General features: G+C 43.9%; 1 protein-coding gene across 1 annotated transcript in view; it reads left to right on the forward strand.

Annotated features, from left to right (window-relative positions):
- Positions 1 to 27,846, forward strand: part of LOC139578125 (unconventional myosin-IXAb-like) — a 270,429-nt gene that overhangs the window by 170,689 nt on the left and 71,894 nt on the right. The window contains exons 6-8 of the mRNA XM_071405369.1: positions 2,621 to 2,721; positions 3,660 to 3,786; positions 12,488 to 12,577. Coding sequence (XP_071261470.1) covers positions 2,621 to 2,721; positions 3,660 to 3,786; positions 12,488 to 12,577 — 318 coding nt within the window. The remainder of the gene's footprint in view (positions 1 to 2,620; positions 2,722 to 3,659; positions 3,787 to 12,487; positions 12,578 to 27,846) is intronic.

Raw genomic sequence — 27,846 nt, forward strand, 5'->3', positions numbered from 1 at the left:
GAGAGATAAGGGTGTGGTGTAGGACCAGGTGTAGGACCAGAGATAAGGGTGTGGTGTAGGACCAGAGATAAGGATGTGGTGTAGGACCAGAGATAAGGGTTTGGTGTAGGACCAGGTGTAGGACGAGAGATAAGGGTGTGGTGTAGGACCAGAGATAAGGGTGTGGTGTAGGACCAGAGATAAGGATGTGGTGTAGGACCAGAGATAAGGGTGTGGTGTAGGACCAGAGATAAGGGTGTGGTGTAGGACCAGAGATAAGGGTGTGGTGTAGGACCAGAGATAAGGGTTTGGTGTAGGACCAGGTGTAGGACGAGAGATAAGGGTGTGGTGTAGGATCAGAGATAAGGGTGTGGTGTAGGACCAGAGATAAGGATGTGGTGTAGGACCAGAGATAAGGGTGTGGTGTAGGACCAGAGATAAGGGTGTGGTGTAGGACCAGAGATAAGGGTGTGGTGTAGGACCATAGATAAGGGTGTGGTGTAGGACCAGAGATAAGGGTGTGGTGTAGGACCAGAGATAAGGGTGTGGTGTAGGACCAGAGATAAGGGTGTGGTGTAGGACCAGAGATAAGAGTGTGGTGTAGGACCAGAGATAAGGGTGTGGTGTAGGACCAGAGGTAAGGGTGTGGTGTAGGACCAGAGAAAAGGAGGTGGTGTAGGACCAGAGATAAGGGTGTGGTGTAGGACCAGAGATAAGGGTGTGGTGTAGGACCAGAGAAAAGGAGGTGGTGTAGGACCAGAGATAAGGGTGTGGTGTAGGACCAGAGATAAGGGTGTGGTGTAGGACCAGAGATAAGGGTGTGGTGTAGGACCAGAGATAAGGGTGTGGTGTAGGACCAGAGATGAGGATGTGGTGTAGGACCAGAGATAAGGGTGTGGTGTAGGACCAGAGATAAAGGTGTGGTGTAGGACCAGAGATAAGGATGTGGTGTAGGACCAGAGATAAGGGTTTGGTGTAGGACCAGAGATAAGGATGTGGTGTAGGACCAGGTGTAGGACCAGAGATAAGGGTGTGGTGTAGGACCAGAGATAAAGGTGTGGTGTAGGACCAGAGATAAGGATGTGGTGTAGGACCAGAGATAAGGGTGTGGTGTAGGACCAGAGATAAAGGTGTGGTGTAGGACCAGAGATAAGGATGTGGTGTAGGACCAGAGATAAGGGTTTGGTGTAGGACCAGAGATAAGGATGTGGTGTAGGACCAGGTGTAGGACCAGAGATAAGGGTGTGGTGTAGGACCAGGTGTAGGACCAGAGATAAGGGTGTGGTGTAGGACCAGAGATGCCAAGTTGGACTGGCCGACAATGATCTCTCTTTGTTTTCCCAACTTCCTTTTGACATATCACATAGAACCTCAGAACACTCTCCTATTAGAACCTCAGAACACTCTCCTGTTAGAACTACAGAACACTCTCCTATTAGAACTACAGAACACTCTCATGTTAGAACTACAGAACACTCTCCTATTAGAACTACAGAACACTCTCCTATTAGAACTACAGAACACTCTCCTATTAGAACTACAGAACACTCTCCTATTAGAACTACAGAACACTCTCCTGTTAGAACCACAGAACACTCTCCTATTAGAACTACAGAACACTCTCCTATTAGAACTACAGAACACTCTCCTGTTAGAACCACAGAACACTCTCCTATTAGAACTACAGAACACTCTCCTATTAGAACTACAGAACACTCTCCTATTAGAACTACAGAACACTCTCCTATTAGAACTACAGAACACTCTCCTATTAGAACTACAGAACACTCTCCTATTAGAACTACAGAACACTCTCCTATTAGAACTACAGAACACTCTCCTATTAGAACTACAGAACACTCTCCTGTTAGAACCACAGAACACTCTCCTATTAGAACTACAGAACACTCTCCTATTAGAACTACAGAACACTCTCCTATTAGAACTACAGAACACTCTCCTATTAGAACTACAGAACACTCTCCTATTAGAACTACAGAACACTCTCCTATTAGAACTACAGAACACTCTCCTATTAGAACTACAGAACACTCTCCTGTTAGAACAACATCATTTTAGGAAAGGTTTTGCATTTTGAAACCCTAATATTCAGTGTGTAGTGTTGTACAGACTACTCTGAGTATACTAAACATTAGGAACACCTTCCTAATATTGAGTTGCACCTCCTCCCCTGTTGCCCTCAGAACAGCCTCAATTCATCGGGGCATGGACTCTACAAGGTGTTGAAAGTGTTCCACAGGGATGCTGGCCCATGTTGACTCCAATGCTTCCCACAGTTGTATCTTGTTGGCCTGATGTCCTTTGGGTGGTGGACCATTCTTGAATCACACGTGAAACTGTTGAGTGTGGAAAAACCCAGCAGCGTTGCAGTACTTGACACAAACCGGTGCGCCTGGTACCTACTACCATATCCCCGTTCAAAGGCACTGAAATATTTTGTCTTTCCCATTCACCCACTGAAAGGCACACATACACGATCCATGTCTCAATTGTCTCGAGTCTTACAAATCCTTCTTTAACCTGTCTCCTCCCCTTCATCTACACTGGATTCACCTGGTTAGTATGTCATGTAAAGAGCAGGTGTTGTTAAAGTTGTGTGTTGATATCAGTGTTACTCCAGCAGGACTGCTTCACAGTGGAAGGGGAGGACCTGAAGCACGACTTTGAGAGACTGCAGCTGGCCATGGACATGGTGGGGTTCCTGCCTGCCACGCGCAAACAGTACGTATATTACACACTCACACACACGCCTGTCTGTCTCTGTCTTTCTCCCTCTATCCCTCCGTCTCTCTCTATCTCTCTCTATCCCTCCGTCTCTCTCTATCTCCGTCTATCCCTCCGTCTCTCTCTATCTCTCTCTATCCCTCCGTCTCTATCTCCCTCTATCCCTCCGTCTCTCTCTATCTCCGTCTATCCCTCCATCTCTCTCTATCTCCGTCTATCCCTCTGTCTCTCTATCTCCCTTTATCCCTCCGTCTCTCTCTATCTCCCTCTATCCTTCCATCTCTATCACCCTCTATCCCTCTGTCTCTCTCTATCTCCGTCTATCCCTCCGTCTCTCTCTATCTCCCTCTATCCCTCCGTCTCTATCTCCCTCTATCCCTCCGTCTATCCCTCCGTCTCTCTCTATCTCCCTCTATCCCTCCGTCTCTATCTCCGTCTATCCCTCCGTCTCTCTCTATCTCCCTCTATCCATCCGTCTCTATCTCCCTCTATCCCTCCGTCTATCCCTCCGTCTCTATCTATCTCCCTCTATCCCTCCGTCTCTCTCTATCTCCCTCTATCCCTCCGTCTCTCTCTATCTCCCTCTATCCCCCCGTCTCTATCTCCCTCTATCCCTCCGTCTATCCCTCCATCTCTCTCTATCTCCCTCTATCCCTACGTCTCTATCTCCCTCTATCCCTCCGTCTCTCTCTATCTCCCTCTATCCCTCCCTATATCCCCCCGTCTCTCTCTATCTCCCTCTATCCCTACATCTCTATCTCCCTCTATCCCTCCGTCTCTCTCTATCTCTCTCTATCTTCTCTCTGCTGTCTGACTCTCTCTATCTCTCTCTATCTCCCACTATCTTCTCTCTGCTGTCTGACTCTCTCTGTCCTCTCTGTCTGGTAGGATCTTCTCTCTGCTGTCTGACTCTCTCTCTCCTCTCTGTCTGGTAGGATCTTCTCTCTACTGTCTGCTATCCTCTACCTGGGCAACATCCTCTACAAGAAGAAGACCTACAGAGACGACTCCATAGACATCTGTAACCCAGATGTGCTGCCTACCATCTCAGAGCTGCTCCAGGTGAACCTCCATGCCTATATGTCATCCATCCATCCATCCATCCATTCATTCATTAATTTGGGAATTTATCAGTCCGTCCGTCCATCCGCCATCCATCCATCCGTTGATTAATCCGTCCTGCCATTCATCCAATCATTCAGCATGGTTTCAGCTACGCTACGACAGTTATTAGTTCGAGGACTGTTCTCAGGTCTGTTCTCAGGTCTGTTCTCAGGTCTGTTCTCAGGTCTGCCATGTTAGGAGCTTCAGTAGAGGACTGTTCTCAGGTCTGCCATGTTAGGAGCTTCAGTAGAGGACTGTTCTCAGGTCTGTTCTCAGGTCTGTTCTCAGGTCTGTTCTCAGGTCTGTTCTCAGGTCTGCCATGTTAGGAGCTTCAGTAGAGGACTGTTCTCAGGTCTGCCATGTTAGGAGCTTCAGTAGAGGACTGTTCTCAGGTCTTCAATGTTAGGAGCTTCAGTCGAGGACTGTTCTCAGGTCTGCAATGTTAGGAGTTTCACTAGAGGACTGTTCTCAGGTCTGCAATGTTAGGAGCTTCACTAGAGGACTGTTCTCAGGTCTGCAATGTTAGGAGCTTCACTAGAGGACTGTTCTCAGGTCTGCAATGTTAGGAGCTTCACTAGAGGACTGTTCTCAGGTCTGCAATGTTAGGAGCTTCACTAGAGGACTGTTCTCAGGTCTGCAATGTTAGGAGCTTCACTAGAGGACTGTTCTCAGGTCTGCCATGTTAGGAGCTTCACTAGAGGACTGTTCTCAGGTCTGCAATGTTAGGAGCGTCAGTAGAGGACTGTTCTCAGGTCTGCAATGTTAGGAGCTTCAGTAGAGGACTGTTCTCAGGTCTGCCATGTTAGGAGCTTCAGTAGAGGACTGTTCTCAGGTCTGCCATGTTAGGAGCTTCAGTAGAGGACTGTTCTCAGGTCTGCAATGTTAGGAGCTTCACTAGAGGACTGTTCTCAGGTCTGCAATGTTAGGAGCTTCAGTAGAGGACTGTTCTCAGGTCTGCAATGTTAGGAGCTTCAGTAGAGGACTGTTCTCAGGTCTGCCATGTTAGGAGCTTCAGTAGAGGACTGTTCTCAGGTCTGCAATGTTAGGAGCTTCAGTAGAGGACTGTTCTCAGGTCTGCCATGTTAGGAGCTTCACTAGAGGACTGTTCTCAGGTCTGCAATGTTAGGAGCTTCACTAGAGGACTGTTCTCAGGTCTGCCATGTTAGGAGCTTCAGTAGAGGACTGTTCTCAGGTCTGCAATGTTAGGAGCTTCAGTAGAGGACTGTTCTCAGGTCTGCCATGTTAGGAGCTTCAGTAGAGGACTGTTCTCAGGTCTGTTCTCAGGTCTCTTCTCAGGTCTGTTCTCAGGTCTGCCATGTTAGGAGCTTCAGTAGAGGACTGTTCTCAGGTCTGCCATGTTAGGAGCTTCAGTAGAGGACTGTTCTCAGGTCTGCAATGTTAGGTGCTTCAGTAGAGGACTGTTCTCAGGTCTGCAATGTTAGGAGCTTCAGTAGAGGACTGTTCTCAGGTCTGCAATGTTAGGAGCTTCACTAGAGGACTGTTCTCAGGTCTGCAATGTTAGGAGCTTCACTAGAGGACTGTTCTCAGGTCTGCAATGTTAGGAGCTTCACTAGAGGACTGTTGTCAGGTCTGCAATGTTAGGAGCTTCAGGAGAGGACTGTTCTCAGGTCTGCCATGTTAGGAGCTTCAGTAGAGGACTGTTCTCAGGTCTGCAATGTTAGGAGCTTCAGTCGAGGACTGTTCTCAGGTCTGCAATGTTAGGAGCTTCACTAGAGGACTGTTCTCAGGTCTGCAATGTTAGGAGCTTCACTAGAGGACTGTTCTCAGGTCTGCAATGTTAGGAGCTTCACTAGAGGACTGTTCTCAGGTCTGCAATGTTAGGAGCGTCAGTAGAGGACTGATCTCGGGTCTGCCATGTTAGGAGCTTCAGTAGAGGACTGTTCTCAGGTCTGCCATGTTAGGAGCTTCACTAGAGGACTGTTCTCAGGTCTGCAATGTTAGGAGCTTCACTAGAGGACTGTTCTCAGGTCTGCAATGTTAGGAGCTTCAGTAGAGGACTGTTCTCAGGTCTGCAATGTTAGGAGCTTCAGTAGAGGACTGTTCTCAGGTCTGCCATGTTAGGAGCTTCACTAGAGGACTGTTCTCAGGTCTGCAATGTTAGGAGCTTTAGGAGAGGACTGTTCTCAGGTCTGCAATGTTATGAGCTTCAGTAGAGGACTGTTCTCAGGTCTGCCATGTTAGGAGCTTCAGTAGAGGACTGTTCTCAGGTCTGCAATGTTAGGAGCTTCACTAGAGGACTGTTCTCAGGTCTGCAATGTTAGGAGCTTCAGTAGAGGACTGTTCTCAGGTCTGCAATGTTAGGAGCTTCAGTAGAGGACTGTTCTCAGGTCTACCATGTTAGGAGCTTCAGTAGAGGACTGTTCTCAGGTCTGCAATGTTAGGAGCTTCAGTAGAGGCTTAGTTACGGCTGAAAGAGAAATTCCATATTTGTATTATTCCTGTGACTAAGTAGAGAGGGTGTTAATATATGTTTTTTCAGAAGATATGTGTATTCAATTTCCTCAGCGCAGGTTTCCAGACAGACACAGAGACGTGAACACTGTACACACGGACATTCATTCTTGACATGTTGAACTATTTGGCAACGGTGAATGAAACACGATATATTCATTTGTATCATATAACGCACGAGCTGCAGTCGATGTGTTGAGTTGTCAGTATTTTCATGGCTCTAATGAATGCAAAAAGCTGAAAGATTAGAGTATGTGACTCATTGTAGTTACAACAGAACGTTGTTCGTCACTCACTGTACATCCTCCAGTGTGGAGACGAGGAAAACGTAGTCTGAAATGATTTGAGTTCACGTGCAGCGTAAAGTTTGATAGTTTATATCATTTCGCAACGTATTTAGCTTCTTGGTGATTTTCAACACTGAGATGTTTTTTGGAGACCGGGATGTTTTTTGGAGACCGGGATGTTTTTTGGAGACCGGGATGTTTTTTGGAGACCGGGATGTTTTTTGGAGACCGGGATGTTTTTTGGAGACCGGGATGATGCAGAGACTAGAGACCATGACTGCCAGAATAGTGTTTAACACACAGCACGCAAGTAAACGTTTTTAATTGAACTATTATATGAATCTGACTACCCACAATAATCACATTATTGTGTGCATGCAACCGTACTCTGTAAATACATGGTGGCCGTGTCCACGTGAGCCCTGTTAGCGCCAATACAACACACTGAGCCGGTCATATTGGACCAACACCATTAGACAAGGGGCTTGTTCCAATTCTGAGGAACTTAAAGTGGGAGACAGAACATCAAAAGAAAGCACAGATGACGTTGAAAGTGTGGCAGATGCTTGAACTGGACAGAACAAGAGCAAACTGGTTTCAGAACAGAAGAGGTCCGTAGAATAACTGTTTATACTTCTTCTCAGAACTTGTTCATGTGCTGAGAAGAGTGTCTTTATTTTTGGGTTCAACGCATCGTAAAGGAGACATGTTGTACCCTGTTCACATGACTGAACTGATCCAAGCTTTTCCACGTGAAGCTGTACTGTGGCCTGGTTATGCATCCACCGTGCTGGAACCATGCTGGAACCATGCTGAAACCGTGCTGGAACCGTGCTGGAACTGTGCTGAAACCGTGCTGGAACCGTGCTGGAACTGTGCTGGAACCATGCTGGAACTGTGCTGGAACTGTGCTGGAACCATGCTGGAACCGTGCAGGAACCGTGCTGGAACCATGCAGGAACCGTGCTGGAACCATGCTGGAACCATGCAGGAACCGTGCTGGAACCATGCTGAAACCATGCTGGAACCTTGCTGGAACCATGCTGGAACCATGCTGAAACCGTGCTGGAACCATGCTGGAACCATGCAGGAACCGTGCTGGAACCGTGCTGGAACCATGCTGAAACCATGAAGGAACCATGCTGGAACCATGCTGGAACCATGCTGAAACCATGCTGGAACCATGCTGGAACCATGCTGAAACCATGCAGGAACCATGCTGAAACCATGCTGGAACCATGCTGGAACCATGCTGAAACCATGCAGGAACCATGCTGGAACCATGCTGAAACGGAGATTGTGACAGGAACATATTTGAGCCTGTACAGTACTGTTCAGATCAGCTCGATAGTGAGAGAAAACGCATTGGAATTTATTGTAGTTCCAGTACTCTGCCCCACGCTTCCATTGCAGTGCTAAAAAACGCACACAAATACCTCATGGGATTGGGCTTGCATTAGACACGCCCACAGCTCCTACATCCTGTGCCCTGCTACACCTCCTAAACCACATCTCCTACATCCTGTGCCCTGCCACATCTCCTAAACCACAGCTCCTACATCCTGTGCCCTGCTACACCTCCTAAACCACATCTCCTACATCCTGTGCCCTGCTACACCTCCTAAACCACAGCTCCTACATCCTGTGCCCTGCTACACCTCCTAAACCACAGCTCCTACATCCTGTGCCCTGCTACACCTCCTAAACCACAGCTCCTACATCCTGTGCCCTGCTACACCTCCTAAACCACAGCTCCTACATCCTGTGCCCTGCTACACCTCCTAAACCACAGCTCCTACATCCTGTGCCCTGCTACACCTCCTAAACCACAGCTCCTACATCCTGTGCCCTGCTCAGCTATGGAGTCTAACAATACATTATAACTCTCTCAGCTATGGACTCTAACAATATATTATAACTCTCTCAGCTATGGACTCTAACAATACATTATAACTCTCTCAGCTATGGACTCTAACAACACATCACTTTTTCCACTGTGGTTTCTCAGCGATGGCCTCTAAGTACTAATACTGGCAGCCAACTGAGAATTTCTCTCACCATCATGCAGTATGTCATTGTCACAGGCAATTATATAATGGTGCTGTGCTTTAAAGACGGAAGCAGAGCTCCATCAATTGTCATTAGCTGTTATAGGAGGGTAGCTTTCAACCGCTACTTATGTACACGGACATTCTGCCCCCCCCCACCACAGTTTTATCATTGGAATGTGATACAAAATGAGGCATGTGTGTGCTTTAGGACCATGTGGATGCCTCAGAGCGGTCGGGTAGCTGTTTGGAGTGTTGATCTGACTGGATAAAGAAATATATATATATGGGAGGGAGGGGGAATAACAAGTACCCTTGGACAAAACAGTGACCAAAGTGTGTCGGAAAGCTTGACAACTATGCCACAGGGTATTATGGAGAAAGGGGAACTGTTTTTTTTTTTAAGGGAGTCGTTTTGTGCCGCCAGTGAGGAACATGTGACCGTGAGATGTGAGATAACGCGTTCGCCACGTGTTCCGGGTCAGCGGGAACAGAAGCACCGTGAAGGGAAATACCGGGGTTTCTCAATGCTCTGGTACCGTAGACACAGTGGCACGGTAGTCAAACAAGGTCAGGGTTTTCTGCCTTAAAGCTAAACTCTGCAGTTTAAACAGGTGTTGTTTTGCATGGCCCGGTGCCCCAGGTGGATGGACATTTCACTTAAGGACCAATGGAATGGTCTAAAAACGAGCAAACTCCTCCCACCCGAGCAGGGGCGTAGCCAGATCATTTTTGGGGGTTTAGGCCTAGAAAAATTTGGATAGGCATTTTTTCTACTTGTTTATTACATTTAGTTTGCGATGTGCACCGTATATTATTTCGTAAAATAATAGTTTTATACTAGTGCATAGTACTAGGAGCAACCTCGTTACATATACTAATAATTACCCATCCCAGCATATTAAAATAAGACTAACTTTTAGACCAGTTGCCAATTTGCCAACAACATAAAACTCATCTTCAGACGCACTTTAATCTCGATGGGCAAACAAGCCTATATTTGATGTTACCATTTATAGCACGGCGGACAGTAGTACTATAAAAAGGTACCTTCCCTTTAGTAAACGTATCAATAAGTCGTGACCTACATCACAAGGTGCAGACGGCGAGGCTTTCAGTTGAATATGGTGATGATTTCATCATAATCCAATGTGTCTGTCTGTTCACGCTCTAAAGACCGAAAACTGAAGTGGTTCAGCCGGGCGCTTGTCACTGATGTGCGAAGACGATTTTTTATCCTAGTTGTTGTTGAGAAAAGTCTCTCCACACTGCATGATGTCATTGGAAGTGTGACAATGATCCTTAACAGAGTTTATATTAGGGAACATATCATCAGGGCAGCTGTCAAGTACACTCATTATGGAGGAAAAGTCACTCTTTCCCATGTTCATTATGCATCTCAACTGCTGAATTCCTGTTTTTTACCTTCTGATTCTGGGAATCCTCCAACCGGGGTTTCGGTAAAACCAGGGAATGTATTAATTGTGTAACCCTAACAGTATCATACCATGGGGGAACTGTCTGTCACCAATTCATTCATCTAAACTCAGCAAAAAAAGAAACGTCCCTTTTTCAGGACCCTGTCTTTCAAAGATAATTCGTAAAAATCCCAATAACTTCACAGATCTTCTTTGTAAAGGGTTTAAACACTATTTTCCATGCTTGTTCAATGAGCCATAAACAATTCATGAACATGCACCTGTGGAACGGTCGTTAAGAAACAAACAGCTTACAGACAGTAGGCAATTAAGGTCACAGTTATGAAAACTTAGGACACTAAAGAGGCCTTTCTACTGACTCTGAAAAACAGCAAAGAAAGATGGCCAGGGTCCCTGCTCATCTGCGTGAACGTGCCTTAGGCATGCTGTAAGGAGACATGAGGACTTCAGATGTGGCCAGGGCAATAAATTGCCATGTCTGTACTATGAGACGCCTAAGACAGCGCTACAGGGAGACAGGACGGACAGCTGATTGTCCTCACAGTGGCAGACCACGTAACAACATCTGCACAGGATCGGTGCATCCGAACATCACACCTGCGGGGCAGGTACAGGATGGCAACAACAACTGCCCGAGTTACACCAGGAACGCACAATCCTCCATCAGTGCTCAGACTGTCCGCAATAGGCTGAGAGAGGCTGGACTGATGGCTTGTAGGCCTGTTGTGAGGCAAGTCCTCACCAGACATCACCGGCAACGACGTCGCCTATGGGCACAAACCCACCGTCGCTGGACCAGACAGGACTGGCAAAAAGTGCTCTTCACTGACGAGTCGTGGTTTTGTCTCAGCAGGGGTGATGGTTGGATTTGCGTTTATCGTCGAAGGAATGAGCGTTACACCAAGGCCTGTACTCTGGAGCGGGATCGATTTGGAGGTGGAGGGTCCGTCATGGTCTGGGGCGGTGTGTCACAGCATCATCGGACTGAGCTTGTTGTCATTGCAGGCAATCTCAACGCTGTGCGTTACAGGGAAGACATCCTCCTCCCTCATGTAGGCTCATCCTGACATGACCCTCCAGCATGACAATGCCACCAGCCATACTGCTCATTCTGTGCGTGATTTCCTGTAAGACAGGAATGTCAGTGTTCTGACATGGCCAGCAAATATTTACGCATGTTAAGTTTGCTGTAAATAAACGCTGTTGACAGTGAGAGGACGTTTCTTTTTTTGCTGAGTTAATGTGTTTACTACACTGTGGTGTCGTGTGAGCAGCACTTTCTTCACGGAATGCTAGTTGGTTGTAGTGTCGACTGATGCATGAATGGTAATACGACTGGCTCGGACACCCTGTTTCCTGTTGGGGCAGAACAGGAAGAGAGAGTGGAGCAGTGTCAGATGGTAGAGATGGTAGACTGGATCCTCTGGCCGGACCTCAGGGTCCCAGGAGGGCTAGGCTTGGTTGAGCTAGTAGTATTGAGTGATGCAACTGTGACAGTAACACAGTTCCAGGATCAGTTTTGGCTCGGTCTGTGTCACAGCCATTGTTACAATGGGAATTAGAAAAGCTGACTCCAAACCAGTGCTCCAGTCACATCTCCCAATTACTTGATTGAGAAATGTATTAACATAACAGCACATAAGATTTTTAAGTCCTGTTACCATGCAGAACCGACCAATCGGTGAGCAGTAGAATTAGCTCGACACCCAGTTGGGGATTACCAGGAAGTATGAAATTAAATCAGATTAGTTCCCCCCTCAAATGCAGCTGTTTACAGTACAGACCATTATAAAGACCATTTTACAGACTATTTTAAAGACCATTATAAAGACTATTTTACAGACCATTATAAAGACTATTTTACAGACCATTATAAAAACTATTTTACAGACCATTTTACAGACCATTTTACAGACCATTTTAAAGACCATTTTAAAGACCATTATAAATACTATTATAAAAACCATTACATAGACCATTACATAGACCATTATAAAGATCATTATAAAGGAGGTAACTGACAAAAATAGCTATTAGCCGCCCCACTCCCATAATCCCAGTGGATGGATGAGTGGTCAGATGTGTGTGCAGTGACATCTGCCTCTCTCAATGAGCTGTCTCCTGGGGCTAAGGTGTGTGTGTGTGTGTGTGTGTGTGTGTGTGTGTGTGTGTGTGTGTGTGTGTGTGTGTGTGTGTGTGTGTGTGTGTGTGTGTGTGTGTGTGTGTGTGTGTGTGTGTGTCTGTGTGTCTGTGTGTGTCTGTGTCTGTGTGTCTGTGTGTCTGTGTGTCTGTGTGTGTGTGTTCTGCTCTATACAATAAGCTAACCATGTCAGTGTCAGTCAGAAAAGGGGGGGGGGGGGTGTTGTTATCTAAACTGACTGACTGACCTGTGTCCTTGAACTTGTCTTTGAAGGTGAAGGAGGAGATGCTGTTTGAGGCTCTGACCACCAGGAAGACGGTGACGGTAGGAGAGAGGCTGATCGTTCCGTACAAACTGGCCGAGGTGAGCACGACATTTCCCGCTCTGCTTACGATAACAAACACTACCACAACTAAATATAATAACACAACAGTACCAGACCACACAGACGGCTTTGAACCCTATCTGACCCCAAAGTGACATCAACACGGCCTCGGAACTCAACAACTCTCCTACGGAATGGAGGGACATAGAGTTCTGTTAATGAATTGCTGAGGACTCTCCTTTTTTGTATGTATTTGCTTTCCTGATGCCAAAACTCTTTTGTAGTCAACGGGGCGAAGGTGAACAGTCAAAGATTGTCTATTATATTGACAAGACTGTCAAGTGACCACTCCAACAATGGAAATACATGTCCTCAAAGATGGAAGGCAGGCGGGAGGAGGCGAGATCAGGTGGGACCATTCTAGCCAATGATAGGGCAAGATACACGTGTGAACAACAGGCCATAGATATAGGTAGAGGACTCATCTTTGTGTTTGTACCATTATAGCGTCTGTGACAGCATGGGCAGTGCCATTGAGGCTATCTCCATTTTAAAGTAGTCAGTTTTCTTCTTCATTGGCTAATTGCTCCCAACTCATTGGAATCCCCACCCAGTTGACTACTTTAAAATGGTGGAAGCACTCAATGGCAAAGTCCATGCTAAAACAGGTTATAAAGCTAAAGCAGGTTATATCACAACAGACACAACTCCGAAATGAAGTAGTTTTATTTTTTCTCCCAAAGTTGACGAAATGCCACGTGCGTCCACTTATATCAGTGTATTTGTAACAACCTTCAACTAAACTTCTATTCCATCAAATAAGCCTCATGTAGCAAATTAGCAATGACTTTTTATCGTTGACCAAATTTGACACTCATTGACCACCATACAAAAATTCCTCACTTTGTGGGCTTATTTTCGAGGACAGATTTTGGGCAGAGTAAAACCTCCCGTGTGGCTCAGTTGGTAGAGCATTACACTTGATCGCCAGGGTTGTGGGTTTGATTCCCAAGAGTGGACCTTCCTACAGTAAGTCGCTCTGGATAAGAGTGTCTGCTAAATTACTAAAATGTAAAATCCCAAAAGGCCTCAAGAAAGCAAAACAGAGTGGCTTTGTTTGGTTGCAGAATGCATCAGCGGCCAGGGATTGTGAGGGGCAGTCTCAGGAGGATTTGTTCTGGCGCCGCTGCCTCAGGGTTGTGTTGTTGGTGGTCTCTTCCTCTGTGACTTCCTGTTTCCTGTGAGGTTTACTAATGTGGCATGTTTCAGTCTGTTTTCTTCTGTTTTGTGCATAATGAACACGGCCCAGGTCAATTTAACTAACATTAGCTATCACCGGTTTCATACGAGTTCCTGTTTTCGCTGTCTGTCTGTCTTTGACTGGAATATACAGTCAAATATAAAGTTTGGGCCAGAAACCAAATCCTGTCAGCTCCCCTGATATCTCACTTGACAACCACCAACATCCACTGAGGACACACAAAAGCCAGAGATTGTGCTTCTCATTGACTCAAATGGCAAATACAGTTAAAGTCGGAAGTTTACATACACTTATGTTGGAGTCATTAAAACTCGTTTTTCAACCACTCCACACATTTCTTGTTAACAAACTATTGTTTTGGGAAGTCGGTTAGGACATCTATTTTGTGCATGACACAAGTAATTTTTCCAACAATTGTTTACAGACAGATTATTTCACTTATAATTCACTGTATCACAATTCCAGTGGGTCAGAAGTTTACATACACTAAGTTGACTGTGCCTTTAAACAGCTTGGAAAATTCCATAATGATGTCATGGCTTTAGAAGCTTCTGATAGGCTAATTGACATAATTTGAGTCAATTGGAGGTGTACCTGTGGATGTATTTCAAGGCCTACCTTCAAACTCAGTGCCTCTTTGCTTGACATCATGGGAAAATCAAAAGAAATCAGCCAAGACCTCCACAAGTCTGGTTCATCCTTGGGAGCAGTTTCCAAACGCCTGAAGGTACCACGTTCATCTGTACAAACAATAGTACACAAGTATAAACACCATGGGACCATGCAGCCGTCATACCGCTCAGGAAGGAGACGCGTTCTGTCTCCTAGAGATGAACGTACTTTGGTGCGAAAAGTGCAAATCAATCCCAGAACAACAGCAAAGGACCTTGTGAAGATGCTGGAGGAAACAGGTACAAAAGTATCTATATCCACAGTAAAACGAGTCCTATGTCGACATAACCTGAAAGGCCGCTCAGCAAGGAAGAAGCCACTGCTCCAAATCCGCCATAAAAAAGCCAGACTACGGTTTGCAACTGCACATGGGGACAAAGATCGTACTTTTTGGAGAAATGTCCTCTGGCCTTATGAAACAAAAATAGAACTGTTTGGCATAATGACCATCGTTATGTTTGGAAGAAAATGGGGCAGACTTGCAAGCCGACGAACACCATCCCAACCGTGAAGCACGGGGGCATGTTGTGGGGGTGCTTTGCTGCAGGAGGGACTGGTGCGCATCACAAAATAGATGGCATCATGAGGCAGGAAAATTATGTGGATATATTGAAACAACATCTCAAGACATCAGTCAGGAAGTTAACCTCTCTAGGGTGTGTGGGACGCTACCGTCCCACCTGGCCAACATCCAGTGAAATTGCAGAGCGCCAAATTCAAAAACAGAAATACTCATTATAAAAATTCATAAAACATACAAGTGTTATACATCGATTTAAACATGAACTTCTTGTTCATCCAACCACGGTGTCAGATTTCAAAAAGACTTTACGGCGAAAGCATACCATGCGATTATCTGAGAACAGCGCCCAGCAGACAAATCATTACAAACAGTTACCAGCCAAGTAGAGGAGTAATACATGTCAGAAATAGTGATAAAATTAATCACTTACCTTTGATGATCTTCATATGGTTGCACTCACAAGACTCCCATTTACTCAATACATGTTCGTTTTGTTCGATAGAGTCCCTCTTTATATCCAAAACCCTCAGTTTTGTTTGCGCGTTTTGTTCAGTAATCCACAGGCTCAAAGGCAGTCACAACAGACAGACGAAAAATCCGAAAAGTATCACAATTTCTAAAGACTGTTGACATCTAGTGGAAGCCATAGGAAGTGCAATTCTAGTGGAAGCCATAAGAAGTGCAATCCTAAGTCAATGGATACTGTAATGGCATTCAATAGAAAACTACAAAATCCCACTTCCTGGATTGATTTTTCTCAGGTTTTCGCCTGCCATATCAGTTCTGTTATACTCACAGACATTATTTTAACAGTTTTGGAAACTTTAGAGTGTTTTCTATCCAAATCTACCAATTATATGCATATCCTAGCTTCATATCCTAGCTTCTGGACAATGACAACAAAGTCAAGGTATTGGAGTGGCCATCACAAAGCCCTGACCTCAATCCTATAGAAACTTTGTGAGCAGAACTGAAAAAGCGTGTGCGAGCAAGGTGGCCTACAAACTTGACTCCGTTACACCAGCTCTGTCAGGAGGAATGGGCCAAAATTCACCCAACATATTGTGGGAAGCTTGTAGAAGGCTACCCGAAATGTTTGACCCAAGTTAAAACAATTTAATGGAAATGCTACCAAATACTAATTGAGTGTATGTAAACTTCTGACCCACTGGGAATGTGATGAAAGAAATAAAAGCTGTAATATCATTCATCTATTATTCTGACATTTCACATTCTTAAAATAAAGTGGGGATCCTAACTGACCTAAGACAGGAAATTTTTCCAAGGATTAGATTGTGAAAAAGAAATTGTGAAAAACTGAGTTTAAATGTATTTTGCTAAGGTATATGTGAACTTCCGACTTCAACCGTATGCGTCAACAGCAACCTTGGGAAAATCCTCTGGATTATCATTATCAGCAGACTCGTATATTTCCTCAACGAAAACAATGTACTGAGCAAATGTCAAATTGGCTTTTTTACCAAATTACTGTACGACCAGACCACGTATTCACCCTGCACACCCTAATTGACAAACAAAAAAACAAAGGCAAAGTCGTCTCATCCTTTGTTGATTTCGACTCAATTTGGCATGAATGCCTGCTATACAAATTGATGAAAAGTGGTGTTGGGGGAAAAATATACGATATTATAAAATCCATGTACACAAACAAAATTGGCAAAAAACACACATTTCTTTCCACAAGGCCATGGGGTGAGACAGGGATGAAGCTTAAACCCCACCCTCTTCAACAAATATATCATGAATTGGCGAGGGCACTAGAACAGTCTGCAGCACCCGGCCTCACCGTTCTAGAATCTGAAGTCAAATGTCTACTGTTTGCTGATGATCTGGTGCTTCTGTCCCCAACCAAGGAGGGCCTACAGCAGCACCTAGATCTTCTGCACATATACTGTCAGACCTGGGCCCTGACAGTACATCTCAGTAAGACAAAAACAATGGTGTTCCAAAAAAGGTCCAGTTGCCAGGGCCACGAATACAAATTCCATCTAGACACCGTTGCCTTAGAGCACACAAAAAACTATACATAACTCTGCCTAAACATCAGCGCCACAGGTAACTTCCACAAAGGCAAGAAGGGCCTTTTATGCCATCAAAAGGAACATAGAATTCGACATACCAAGAATTCACAAAATGGGACAAACAACAAATTGAGACTGCATGCAGATTTCTGCAAAAATATATTTTGTGTACAACGTAAAACACCAAATAATGCATGCAGAGCAGAATTAGGCCGATACCCGCTAATTATCAATCAATCCAGAAAAGCGCTGTTAAATTCTACAACCACCTAAAAGGAAGCGATTCCCAAACCTCCATAAACAAAGCCATCACCTACAGAGAAATTAACCTGGAGGAGAGTCCCCTAAGCAAGCTGGTCCTGGGGCTCTGTTCACAAACACAAACAGACCCCACAGAGCCCCAGGACAGCAACATAATTAGACCCAACCAAATCATGAGAAAACAAAATGATAATTACTTGACACATTGGAAAGAATTTACAAAAAAGCAAAGCAAACTAGAATACTATTTGGCCCTAAACAGAGAGAACACAGTGGCAGAATACCTGACCACTGTGACTGACCCAAAATTATGGAAAGCTTTGACTATGTACAGACTCAGTGAGCATAGCCTTGCTATTGAGAAAGGACGAAGGCAGACCTGGCTCTCAAGAGAAGACACGCTATGTGCACACTGCCCACAAAATAAAATGGAAACTGAGCTGCACTTCCTAACCTCCTGCCAAATGAATGACCATATTAAAGACACATATTTCCCCCAGATTACACAGATCCACAAAGAATTCGAAAACAAATCCTGTTTTGATAAACTCCCATAACAATTGGGTGAAATAGCACAGTGTGCAATCCCAGCAGCAATATTTATGTTTATTTATATTCCCTTTTGTACTTTAACTATTTGCACATCATTACAACACTGTATATAGACATAATATGACATTTGAAATGTCTTTAATCTTTGGGAACTTCTGTGATTGTGTCCACTGTTAAAACACATAAAGGGCTTTATTGGCATGGGGGGAACATATGTTTACATTGCCAAAGCAAGTGAAATAGATCATAAGTAAACGTGAAATGAATAATACAAATTGAACAGTAAACATTACACTCACTGAAGTTTCAAAGGAATAGAGACATTTTAAATGTCATTATGGCTGTGTACAGTGTTGTAACGATGTGGAAATAGTTCATAGTTTCTCTCTCTCTCTCTCTTTTTCTCCTTCGCCTGGAGCAGGCTTGTGGAATCCATGACTTTCTGCCATAACATTAAACCTTTTTATTGTACAAGGGCCCATGAAGAAAGGGCTTGGCAAGTGTAGCATCTTTTCTCCCAAAATCATTTTCCCTCCTGGACAAAAGTAGCTCCCTGGTAGCTGTCCCGTCACACTGGGGTTCAGATGGACCAGATTTGGGAGAGGTCCTGTTCCATTGTCTCCTTCTGGCCCGTAATACTTTATTTTCTTTTTTTAAGACTTGAGTGGTTAAATACCTGTCCGTTTCCTGCTGTCATTACCATTTTATTCTAATGGAAATTCTATATTACCAAGCATTAATTTAGTTATTTCATGAGAGAGGTCCTATAAAAGCTTACTATAAAAGCCTACTGTAGCTAAGGCTTGCTGCATGCTAGCTAATGAGAGAGAACAACAGGGGCTATGGCTTGCTGCATGCTAGCTAATGAGAGAGAACAACAGTGGCTATGGCTTGCTGCATGCTAGCTAATGAGAGAGGAAGACTAGCTATGGCTTGCTGCATGCTAGCTAATGGGAGAGGAAGACTAGCTATGGCTTGCTGCATGCTAGCTAATGAGAGAGAACGACAGTGGCTATGGCTTGCTGCATGTTAGCTAATGAGAGAGAACAACAGGGGCTATGGCTTGCTGCATGCTAGCTAATGAGAGAGGAAGACTAGATATGGCTTGCTGCATGCTAGCTAATGAGAGAGGAAGACTAGCTATGGCTTGCTGCATGCTAGCTAATGAGAGAGCAAGACTAGCTATGGCTTGCTGCATGCTAGCTAATGGGAGAGGAAGACTAGCTATGGCTTGCTGCATGCTAGCTAATGAGAGACGAAGACTAGCTATGGCTTGCTGCATGCTAGCTAATGGGAGAGGAAGACTAGCTATTGCTTTCTTCATGCTAGCTAATGAGAGAGGAAGACTAGCTATGGCTTGCTGCATGCTAGCTAATGGGAGAGGAAGACTAGCTATTGCTTTCTTCATGCTAGCTAATGGGAGAGGAAGACTAGCTATTGCTTTCTTCATGCTAGCTAATGGGAGAGGAAGACTAGCTATTGCTTTCTTCATGCTAGCTAATGAGAGAGGACGACGGTGTTGTTTTAATTAACCCCAGCTCTGTTGTGTGCGTGCATGTGAGTGTGTGTGTGTGCGTCTATGTAGTGTGTGTAGATAAGCTACACTGACTCACTGTCGATTTGGCTCCAGATAATCAGATTCCACCACTTCCTGTTTCCTGTTTTAAAGTGAGACCGTTTGGAGGATAAGGAACTTCTTAAACCATGCATTCATGTGCTTTAGATTAAATGGTGCCACGCTATATCACAACTATGTTTATATCTTTGTAGCTAACACACACACACACACACACAATCAAACACACACTTTCCTATAAACTCGCATCAAAAACAGGCATCCAATTGGACACAAATGCCTCAAAAACACAGCCACCCCGTGTGGAGAAGAGGCTAGCGAGCCATGTGCAGTGCGGGCTCATGCAGGGTGTTGTCTTACACCTCCCGTGGCTCGCGGAGCGTGTTTGTAAGCCATTAGTCGAGAAAGACCACAGCTCTCTGTGTTTTGGTCTCCAGGCTTCTAATTACCAAACACCAACCAAGACCTCATTACAGGCTCTAAACTCTCTCTGATAACTTCCCTCTTATTATTTAGGGTGGCCCTCCTATAAAAACAACGGTTGTTTTTAGCTCATTTTGTCTCTCCATCCATTCCATATCTAACTCCACACTCCCATTGTGGTAAATCATTTAATTGTGTTTGACTTGTGATGTTTCGTGACAGTGGATGTTCGTTCAAACGTCATCTAAAAATGTTCTTTATCATGTTTGAAAATCCCCAGGATGGACCTTTTTGAGCAGTTTTGATTGGGAGCGAGTTTTGATTGGGCTGCATCGTGCATGTGGACTTATATCACCTTTGGGAGCAGGAAACAGGAAACGGTGAAGCTCATTCCTCTAAAAATTATGAGGTCAATAATGCAGTATGCTTTTTAAAATGCATATTTTTTACTTGGTCACGATTCTCTGCTCCCCAGAACCTAGTTGAAATGCCCTGTACATATGGGACGTGTTTAGGGACGTGCAACATTACAGATTGTTTATTAGAAATGTGTGGTATATATAACATATTTTTTCTTCATCGTGAATCTGTGCTCCCCCTGGACCTAGTCGAAGCGGTTTAAACTCACTTACTGCCTGCAAACATTCTACTGTACATAAGGGTGTGTTCAGGGGCATGCACGGTTACAGAAGATTCATATACAGTGTAGTATGTAGGCCTTACAGACAACATTCTCTGTCATGTAGAGTAGGAAAATGGTGTCAGCTCTATAATCTGTTACAGTTACACCACAGACCTACATGTAACTGCCAAAATAAAGGAAACGTCAACATAAAGTGTCTTAATAGGGCGTTGAGCCACCATGAGCCAGGATAGCTTCATATATCTTACGTGTCTGAACTCTATTGGAGGGATGTGACACCATTCTTCCACGAGAAATTTATTAATTTGGTGATGGAGGTGAAAAACAGGCGCTGCTCCAGAATCTTCCATGAGATTCAATTGGGTTGAGATCTGGTGACTGAGATAGCCATGGCCTGTCCAGAATTTTTATAGATGACCCTAAGCATGATGGGATGTTTATTGCTTAATTAACTCACGAACCACACCTGTGTGGAAGAACCTGCTTTCAATATACTTTGTATCCCTCATGTACTCAAGTGTTTCCATTATTTTGGCAATTACCTATATGTTACATGTTGAACCTGCCTCCAGTTACAACATAGACTTACATGTAGGCTAACTGCCAAAACTACCAGCATCAACAAAACATGTAGGCTAACAGCCAAAACTACCAGCATCAACAAAACATGTAGGCTAACAGCCAGAACTACCAGCATCAACAAAACATATAGGCTAATTGCCAAAACTACCAGCATCAACAAAACATATAGGCTAACTGCCAAAACTACCAGCATCAACAAAACATGTAGGCTAACAGCCAAAACTACCAGCATCAACAAAACATGTAGGCTAACAGCCAGAACTACCAGCATCAACAAAACATGTAGGCTAACAGCCAAAACTACCAGCATCAACAAAACATGTAGGCTAACAGCCAGAACTACCAGCATCAACAAAACATGTAGGCTAACAGCCAAAACTACCAGCATCAACAAAACATGTAGGCTAACAGCCAAAACTACCAGCATCAACAAAACATATAGGCTAACAGCCAAAACTACCAGCATCAACAAAACATATAGGCTAACAGCCAAAACTACCAGCATCAACAAAACATGTAGGCTAACAGCCAAAACTACCAGCATCAACAAAACATATAGGCTAACAGCCAAAACTACCAGCATTAACAAAACATGTAGGCTAACAGCCAGAACTACCAGCATCAACAAAACATGTAGGCTAACAGCCAAAACTACCAGCATTAACAAAACATGTAGGCTAACAGCCAAAACTACCAGCATCAACAAAACATATAGGCTAACAGCCAAAACTACCAGCATTAACAAAACATGTAGGCTAACAGCCAGAACTACCAGCATCAACAAAACATGTAGGCTAACTGCCAAAACTACCAGCATCAACAAAACATGTAGGCTAACTGCCAAAACTACCAGCATCAACAAAACATGTAGGCTAACAGCCAAAACTACCAGCATTAACAAAACATGTAGGCTAACAGCCAAAACTACCAGCATTAACAAAACATGTAGGCTAACAGCCAGAACTACCAGCATCAACAAAACATATAGGCTAACAGCCAAAACTACCAGCATTAACAAAACATGTAGGCTAACAGCCAAAACTACCAGCATCAACAAAACATGTAGGCTAACAGCCAAAACTACCAGCATCAACAAAACATGTAGGCTAACAGCCAGAACTACCAGCATTAACAAAACATGTAGGCTAACAGCCAGAACTACCAGCATTAACAAAACATGTAGGCTAACAGCCAAAACTACTAGCATTAACAAAACATGTAGGCTAACAGCCAAAACTACCAGCATTAACAAAACATGTAGGCTAACAGCCAAAACTACCAGCATTAACAAAACATGTAGGCTAACAGCCAAAACTACCAGCATTAACAAAACATGTAGGCTAACAGCCAAAACTACCAGCATTAACAAAACATGTAGGCTAACAGCCAAAACTACCAGCATCAACAAAACATGTAGGCTAACAGCCAAAACTACCAGCATCAACAAAACATGTAGGCTAACAGCCAAAACTACCAGCATCAACAAAACATCTTTCCAATAGAGTTCTGGTCACTTGTAGAATATATGCCAAGGCACATTGAAGCTGTTCTGGCTCATGGTGGCCCATGCTAGGGTTGTGGCGGTCATTACATTTTGTCAGCCGGTTATTGTCATGCAAAAGCCTGCCGGTCTCACGGTAACTGACCGTTAATTGACATAAACACGTTCAGCATCTCCAGGCCTCCAAGCAGAGCCTACAAGCCACTGATGAGTGCCTTTACGACATCAACATTTTAAAAAGTCTAATAAATGTATTTAATATACACCGTCACAATAAATCCATTATTTATTTTAGTCAGGTCTAAAGAAACATTATGATATGAAGAAAATGGATTTCAGAAGAACAGAATATGAGTTGGTCTACTGTATGTTATTTGGCTATGCTCAATGCCATAGGCTGTAGGCTTGTTCATTTCAAATCAAATCAAATGTATTTGTCACATAAACATGGTTAGCAGATGTTAATGCAAGTGTAGCGAAATGCTTGTGCTTCTAGTTCCGACCATGCAGTAATAACCAACGAGTAATCTAACCTAACAATTTCACAACAACTACCTAATACACACAAGTGTAAAGGAATGAATATGAAAACATTTAGCTATGCTTATAAGTCTAATGGCCATTATTTTATATTATATAATTTTATAGTAGGAATAATATACTGTAATTAAACTTACAGTAGCTGAATAAAATAGAAAGGATATTTTTCCCATTCCAGAGCAAGTGCACATTTGAAGTAGCTATGTTGAATGTAAAAGTGATCATTTGAAACAGGTCATATACGCTAGATTTAAAGCTCTATTGTCCCTCCATCAGGTCCTAATGGCCTGGTACTCAGGGCTCTATTGTCCCTCCATCAGGTCCTAATGGCCTGGTACTCAGGGCTCTATTGTCCCTCCAACAGGTCCTAATGGCCTGGTTCATCAGAGCTCTATTGTCCCTCCATCAGGTCCTAATGGCCTGGTTCATCAGAGCTCTATTGTCCCTCCATCAGGTCCTAATGGCCTGGTACTCAGGGCTCTATTGTCCCTCCATCAGGTCCTCCTAATGGCCTGGTTCATCAGGCCTCTATTGTCCCTCCATCAGGTCCTAATGGCCTGGTTCATCAGGCCTCTATTGTCCCTCCATCAGGTCCTAATGGCCTGGTTCATCAGAGCTCTATTGTCCCTCCATCAGGTCCTAATGGCCTGGTACTCAGGGCTCTATTGTCCCTCCATCAGGTCCTCCTAATGGCCTGGTTCATCAGGCCTCTATTGTCCCTCCATCAGGTCCTAATGGCCTGGTTCATCAGGCCTCTATTGTCCCTCCATCAGGTCCTAATGGCCTGGTTCATCAGAGCTCTATTGTCCCTCCATCAGGTCCTAATGGCCTGGTACTCAGGGCTCTATTGTCCCTCCATCAGGTCCTAATGGCCTGGTACTCAGGGCTCTATTTTCCCTCCATCAGGTACTAACGGCCTGGTACTCAGGCCTCTATTGTCCCTCCATCAGGTCCTAACGGCCTGGTACTCAGGGCTCTATTGTCCCTCCATCAGGTCCTAATGGCCTGGTACTCAGGGCTCTATTGTCCCTCCATCAGGTCCTAATGGCCTGGTACTCAGGGCTCTATTGTCCCTCCAACAGGTCCTAATGGCCTGGTTCATCAGAGCTCTATTGTCCCTCCATCAGGTCCTAATGGCCTGGTACTCAGGGCTCTATTGTCCCTCCATCAGGTCCTAATGGCCTGGTACTCAGGGCTCTATTGTCCCTCCATCAGGTCCTAATGGCCTGGTACTCAGGGCTCTATTTTCCCTCAATCAGGTCCTAATGGCCTGGTACTCAGGGCTCTATTTTCCCTCCATCAGGTACTAATGGCCTGGTACTCAGGGCTCTATTGTCCCTCAATCAGGTCCTAATGGCCTGGTACTCAGGGCTCTATTGTCCCTCCATCAGGTCCTAATGGCCTGGTACTCAGGGCTCTATTGTCCCTCCATCAGGTCCTAATGGCCTGGTACTCAGGGCTCTATTGTCCCTCCATCAGGTCCCAATGGCCTGGTACTCGTTCCTCTAACCACTCTGACATCAATGCAAATGCAATCTAAAATAACATCAACCACTCATCATCAAAACAGTATAGTGCTTTTAATTCTCACCTCACTGTGATGATCAATTTGAAAAAAGAAGTTCAACAGCAGTGTAAAACCGAGTGTAAAACATGGTCATTTTAGATATTGTTTCAAAGCTTAACACAACGAAATGGACAGCGCTTTCTAAGGTGATGAGTAATTCAAAACACACATATGCATATTAGAACTTATGCAAAGGCTTATGAGCCCAAGCCAGAGGAAAAAAAATAAACTGAGTGTAAAAACGTGGAATTTGACTGAGGTGACTCATGTCTGACCAACCACAGCTAACCTGAAACAAACTCCACTCACATTAGCCCATATTCACCCTATACTAGCTACAGTAGCTACACAAAGCATGCATAAGATGGCCTACTGTTGGGGTAACTTTGTCGTCAATGTGGCAGTTGCCAGAAGGGTCCGTGTACAGCCTCCTAGTCACAAAGATCATCCAGTCATTTGGGGACCAATAGAATTCTGTTTTGCTCTTCCACCGCCCAATCCCTTTCCATAACACTCCAAACTGCCAAAGGCTGATGGTCGTATGTCCAAGTCCTCATTCCAAGTCCACTTATATTAGCTTAGCATGCTTTTCATCATCTGTAAGTGGAGAGCATATTTTCCCTTGGCTTGTTGAGGCACGTAATCGTCTGTCTTGGTACTGTTGTTTTTTATGGATAGCTGAAGTATCCAAAAAGTGATTTGTCTGTCTGGAGACACTTAAAGCTTTGGCTCTGAATCTCAAAACACCTAAAGCTGTAGTGTTGTAGCACAGCAGGGCTTGGGGCGTCATAGAAAAACCAGAGGGAACTTGTTAGCTGTTAGCTGGCATGCTAACAGACGTTACACTACTGTTGGCTAGCTAACATTGTTAGCATTAGAGGAACTTAGCTGGCATGCTAACAGATGTTACACTACTGTTGGCTAGCTAACATTGTTAGCATTAGAGGAACTTAGCTGGCATGCTAACATGTTACACTGATGCTGGCTAACATTGTTCTAAACTAGTTAGCGCCTGTGGGCTTGGTAGGCTGTGAGCTAACCGCTAACAACAATGGTGTTCATTTTATGTAGCGATGTAGCGAATGTGAGACTTTTTGTGATGTGTAGTCTCTATTTAGGTGGAAGTTTATCTGACCAAAGGACTATCTAACAGCATTGTGACATTAGACTGACTGTATGAGGGGGTTATGGAAAGTCAAGAGGGTAGTTTAGCCTTTAATCTTCTAGTTCAACACCTCTACAGGTTCAGAGAGGAAAGATGAACCACATAAATACACTTGACAGAAAATACTTCACATTCCCCAATGTCTTGTGTCCTTGGAGAACAGATCAGAATGCTGATGATAGAACAGATCAGGTCAGAATGCTGATGATAGAACATATCAGATTGTTGATGATAGAACAGATCAGAATGCTGATGATAGAACAGATCAGGTCAGAATGCTGATGATAGAACAGATCAGGTCAGAATGTTGATGATAGAACAGATCAGGTCAGAATGCTGATGATAGAACATATCAGGTCAGAATGTTGTTGATAGAACAGATCAGGTCAGAATGCTGATGATAGAACAGATCAGGTTAGAATGTTGATGATAGAACAGATCAGGTCAGAATGCTGATGATAGAACAGATCAGGTCAGAATGTTGATGATAGAACAGATCAGAATGTTGATGATAGAACAGATCAGAATGTTGATGATAGAACAGATCAGGTTAGAATGTTGATGATAGAACAGATCAGGTCAGAATGTTGATGATAGAACAGATCAGGTCAGAATGCTGATGATAGAACAGATCAGGTCAGAATGTTGATGATAGAACAGATCAGATTGTTGATGATAGAACAGATCAGAATGTTGATGATAGAACAGATCAGGTTAGAATGTTGATGATAGAACAGATCAGAATGTTGATGATAGAACAGATCAGGTCAGAATGCTGATGATAGAACAGATCAGGTCAGAATGTTGATGATAGAACAGATCAGAATGTTGATGATAGAACAGATCAGGTCAGAATGATGATGATAGAACAGGTCAGAATGCTGATGATAGAACAGATCAGGTTAGAATGTTGATGATAGAACAGATCAGGTTAGAATGCTGATGATAGAACAGATCAGAATGTTGATGATAGAACAGATCAGGTCAGAATGCTGATGATAGAACAGATCAGAATGTTGATGATAGAACAGATCAGGTTAGAATGTTGATGATAGAACAGATCAGGTCAGAATGCTGATGATAGAACAGATCAGGTCAGAATGTTGATGATAGAACAGATCAGGTCAGAATGATGATAGAACAGATCAGGTCAGAATGTTGATGATAGAACAGATCAGGTCAGAATGATGATAGAACAGATCAGGTCAGAATGCTGATGATAGAACAGATCAGGTCAGAATGATGATAGAACAGATCAGGTCAGAATGTTGATGATAGAACAGATCAGGTCAGAATGATGATAGAACATATCAGGTCAGAATGCTGTTGATAGAACAGATCAGGTCAGAATGCTGATGATAGAACAGATCAGGTCAGAATGTTGATGATAGAACAGATCAGGTCAGAATGTTGATGATAGAACAGATCAGGTCAGAATGCTGATGACAGAACAGATCAGGTCAGAATATTGATGATAGAACAGATCAGGTCAGAATGCTGATGATAGAACAGATCAGATCAGAATGTTGTTGATAGAACAGATCAGGTCAGAATGCTGATGATAGAACAGATCAGGTCAGAATGCTGATGACAGAACAGATCAGGTCAGAATATTGATGATAGAACAGATCAGGTCAGAATGCTGATGATAGAACAGATCAGATCAGAATGTTGTTGATAGAACAGATCAGGTCAGAATGTTGATGATAGAACAGATCAGGTCAGAATGTTGATGATAGAACAGATCAGGTCAGAATGCTGATGACAGAACAGATCAGGTCAGAATATTGATGATAGAACAGATCAGGTCAGAATATTGATGATAGAACAGATCAGGTCAGAATATTGATGATAGAACAGATCAGGTCAGAATGCTGATGATAGAACAGATCAGGTCAGAATGTTGATGATAGAACAGATCAGGTTAGAATGCTGATGATAGAACAGATCAGGTCAGAATATTGATGATAGAACATATCAGGTCAGAATGCTGATGATA

The sequence above is a fragment of the Salvelinus alpinus genome, chromosome 6 (assembly GCF_045679555.1).
Source record: "Salvelinus alpinus chromosome 6, SLU_Salpinus.1, whole genome shotgun sequence".
In the NCBI taxonomy this organism is placed as follows: Eukaryota; Metazoa; Chordata; class Actinopteri; order Salmoniformes; family Salmonidae; genus Salvelinus; species Salvelinus alpinus.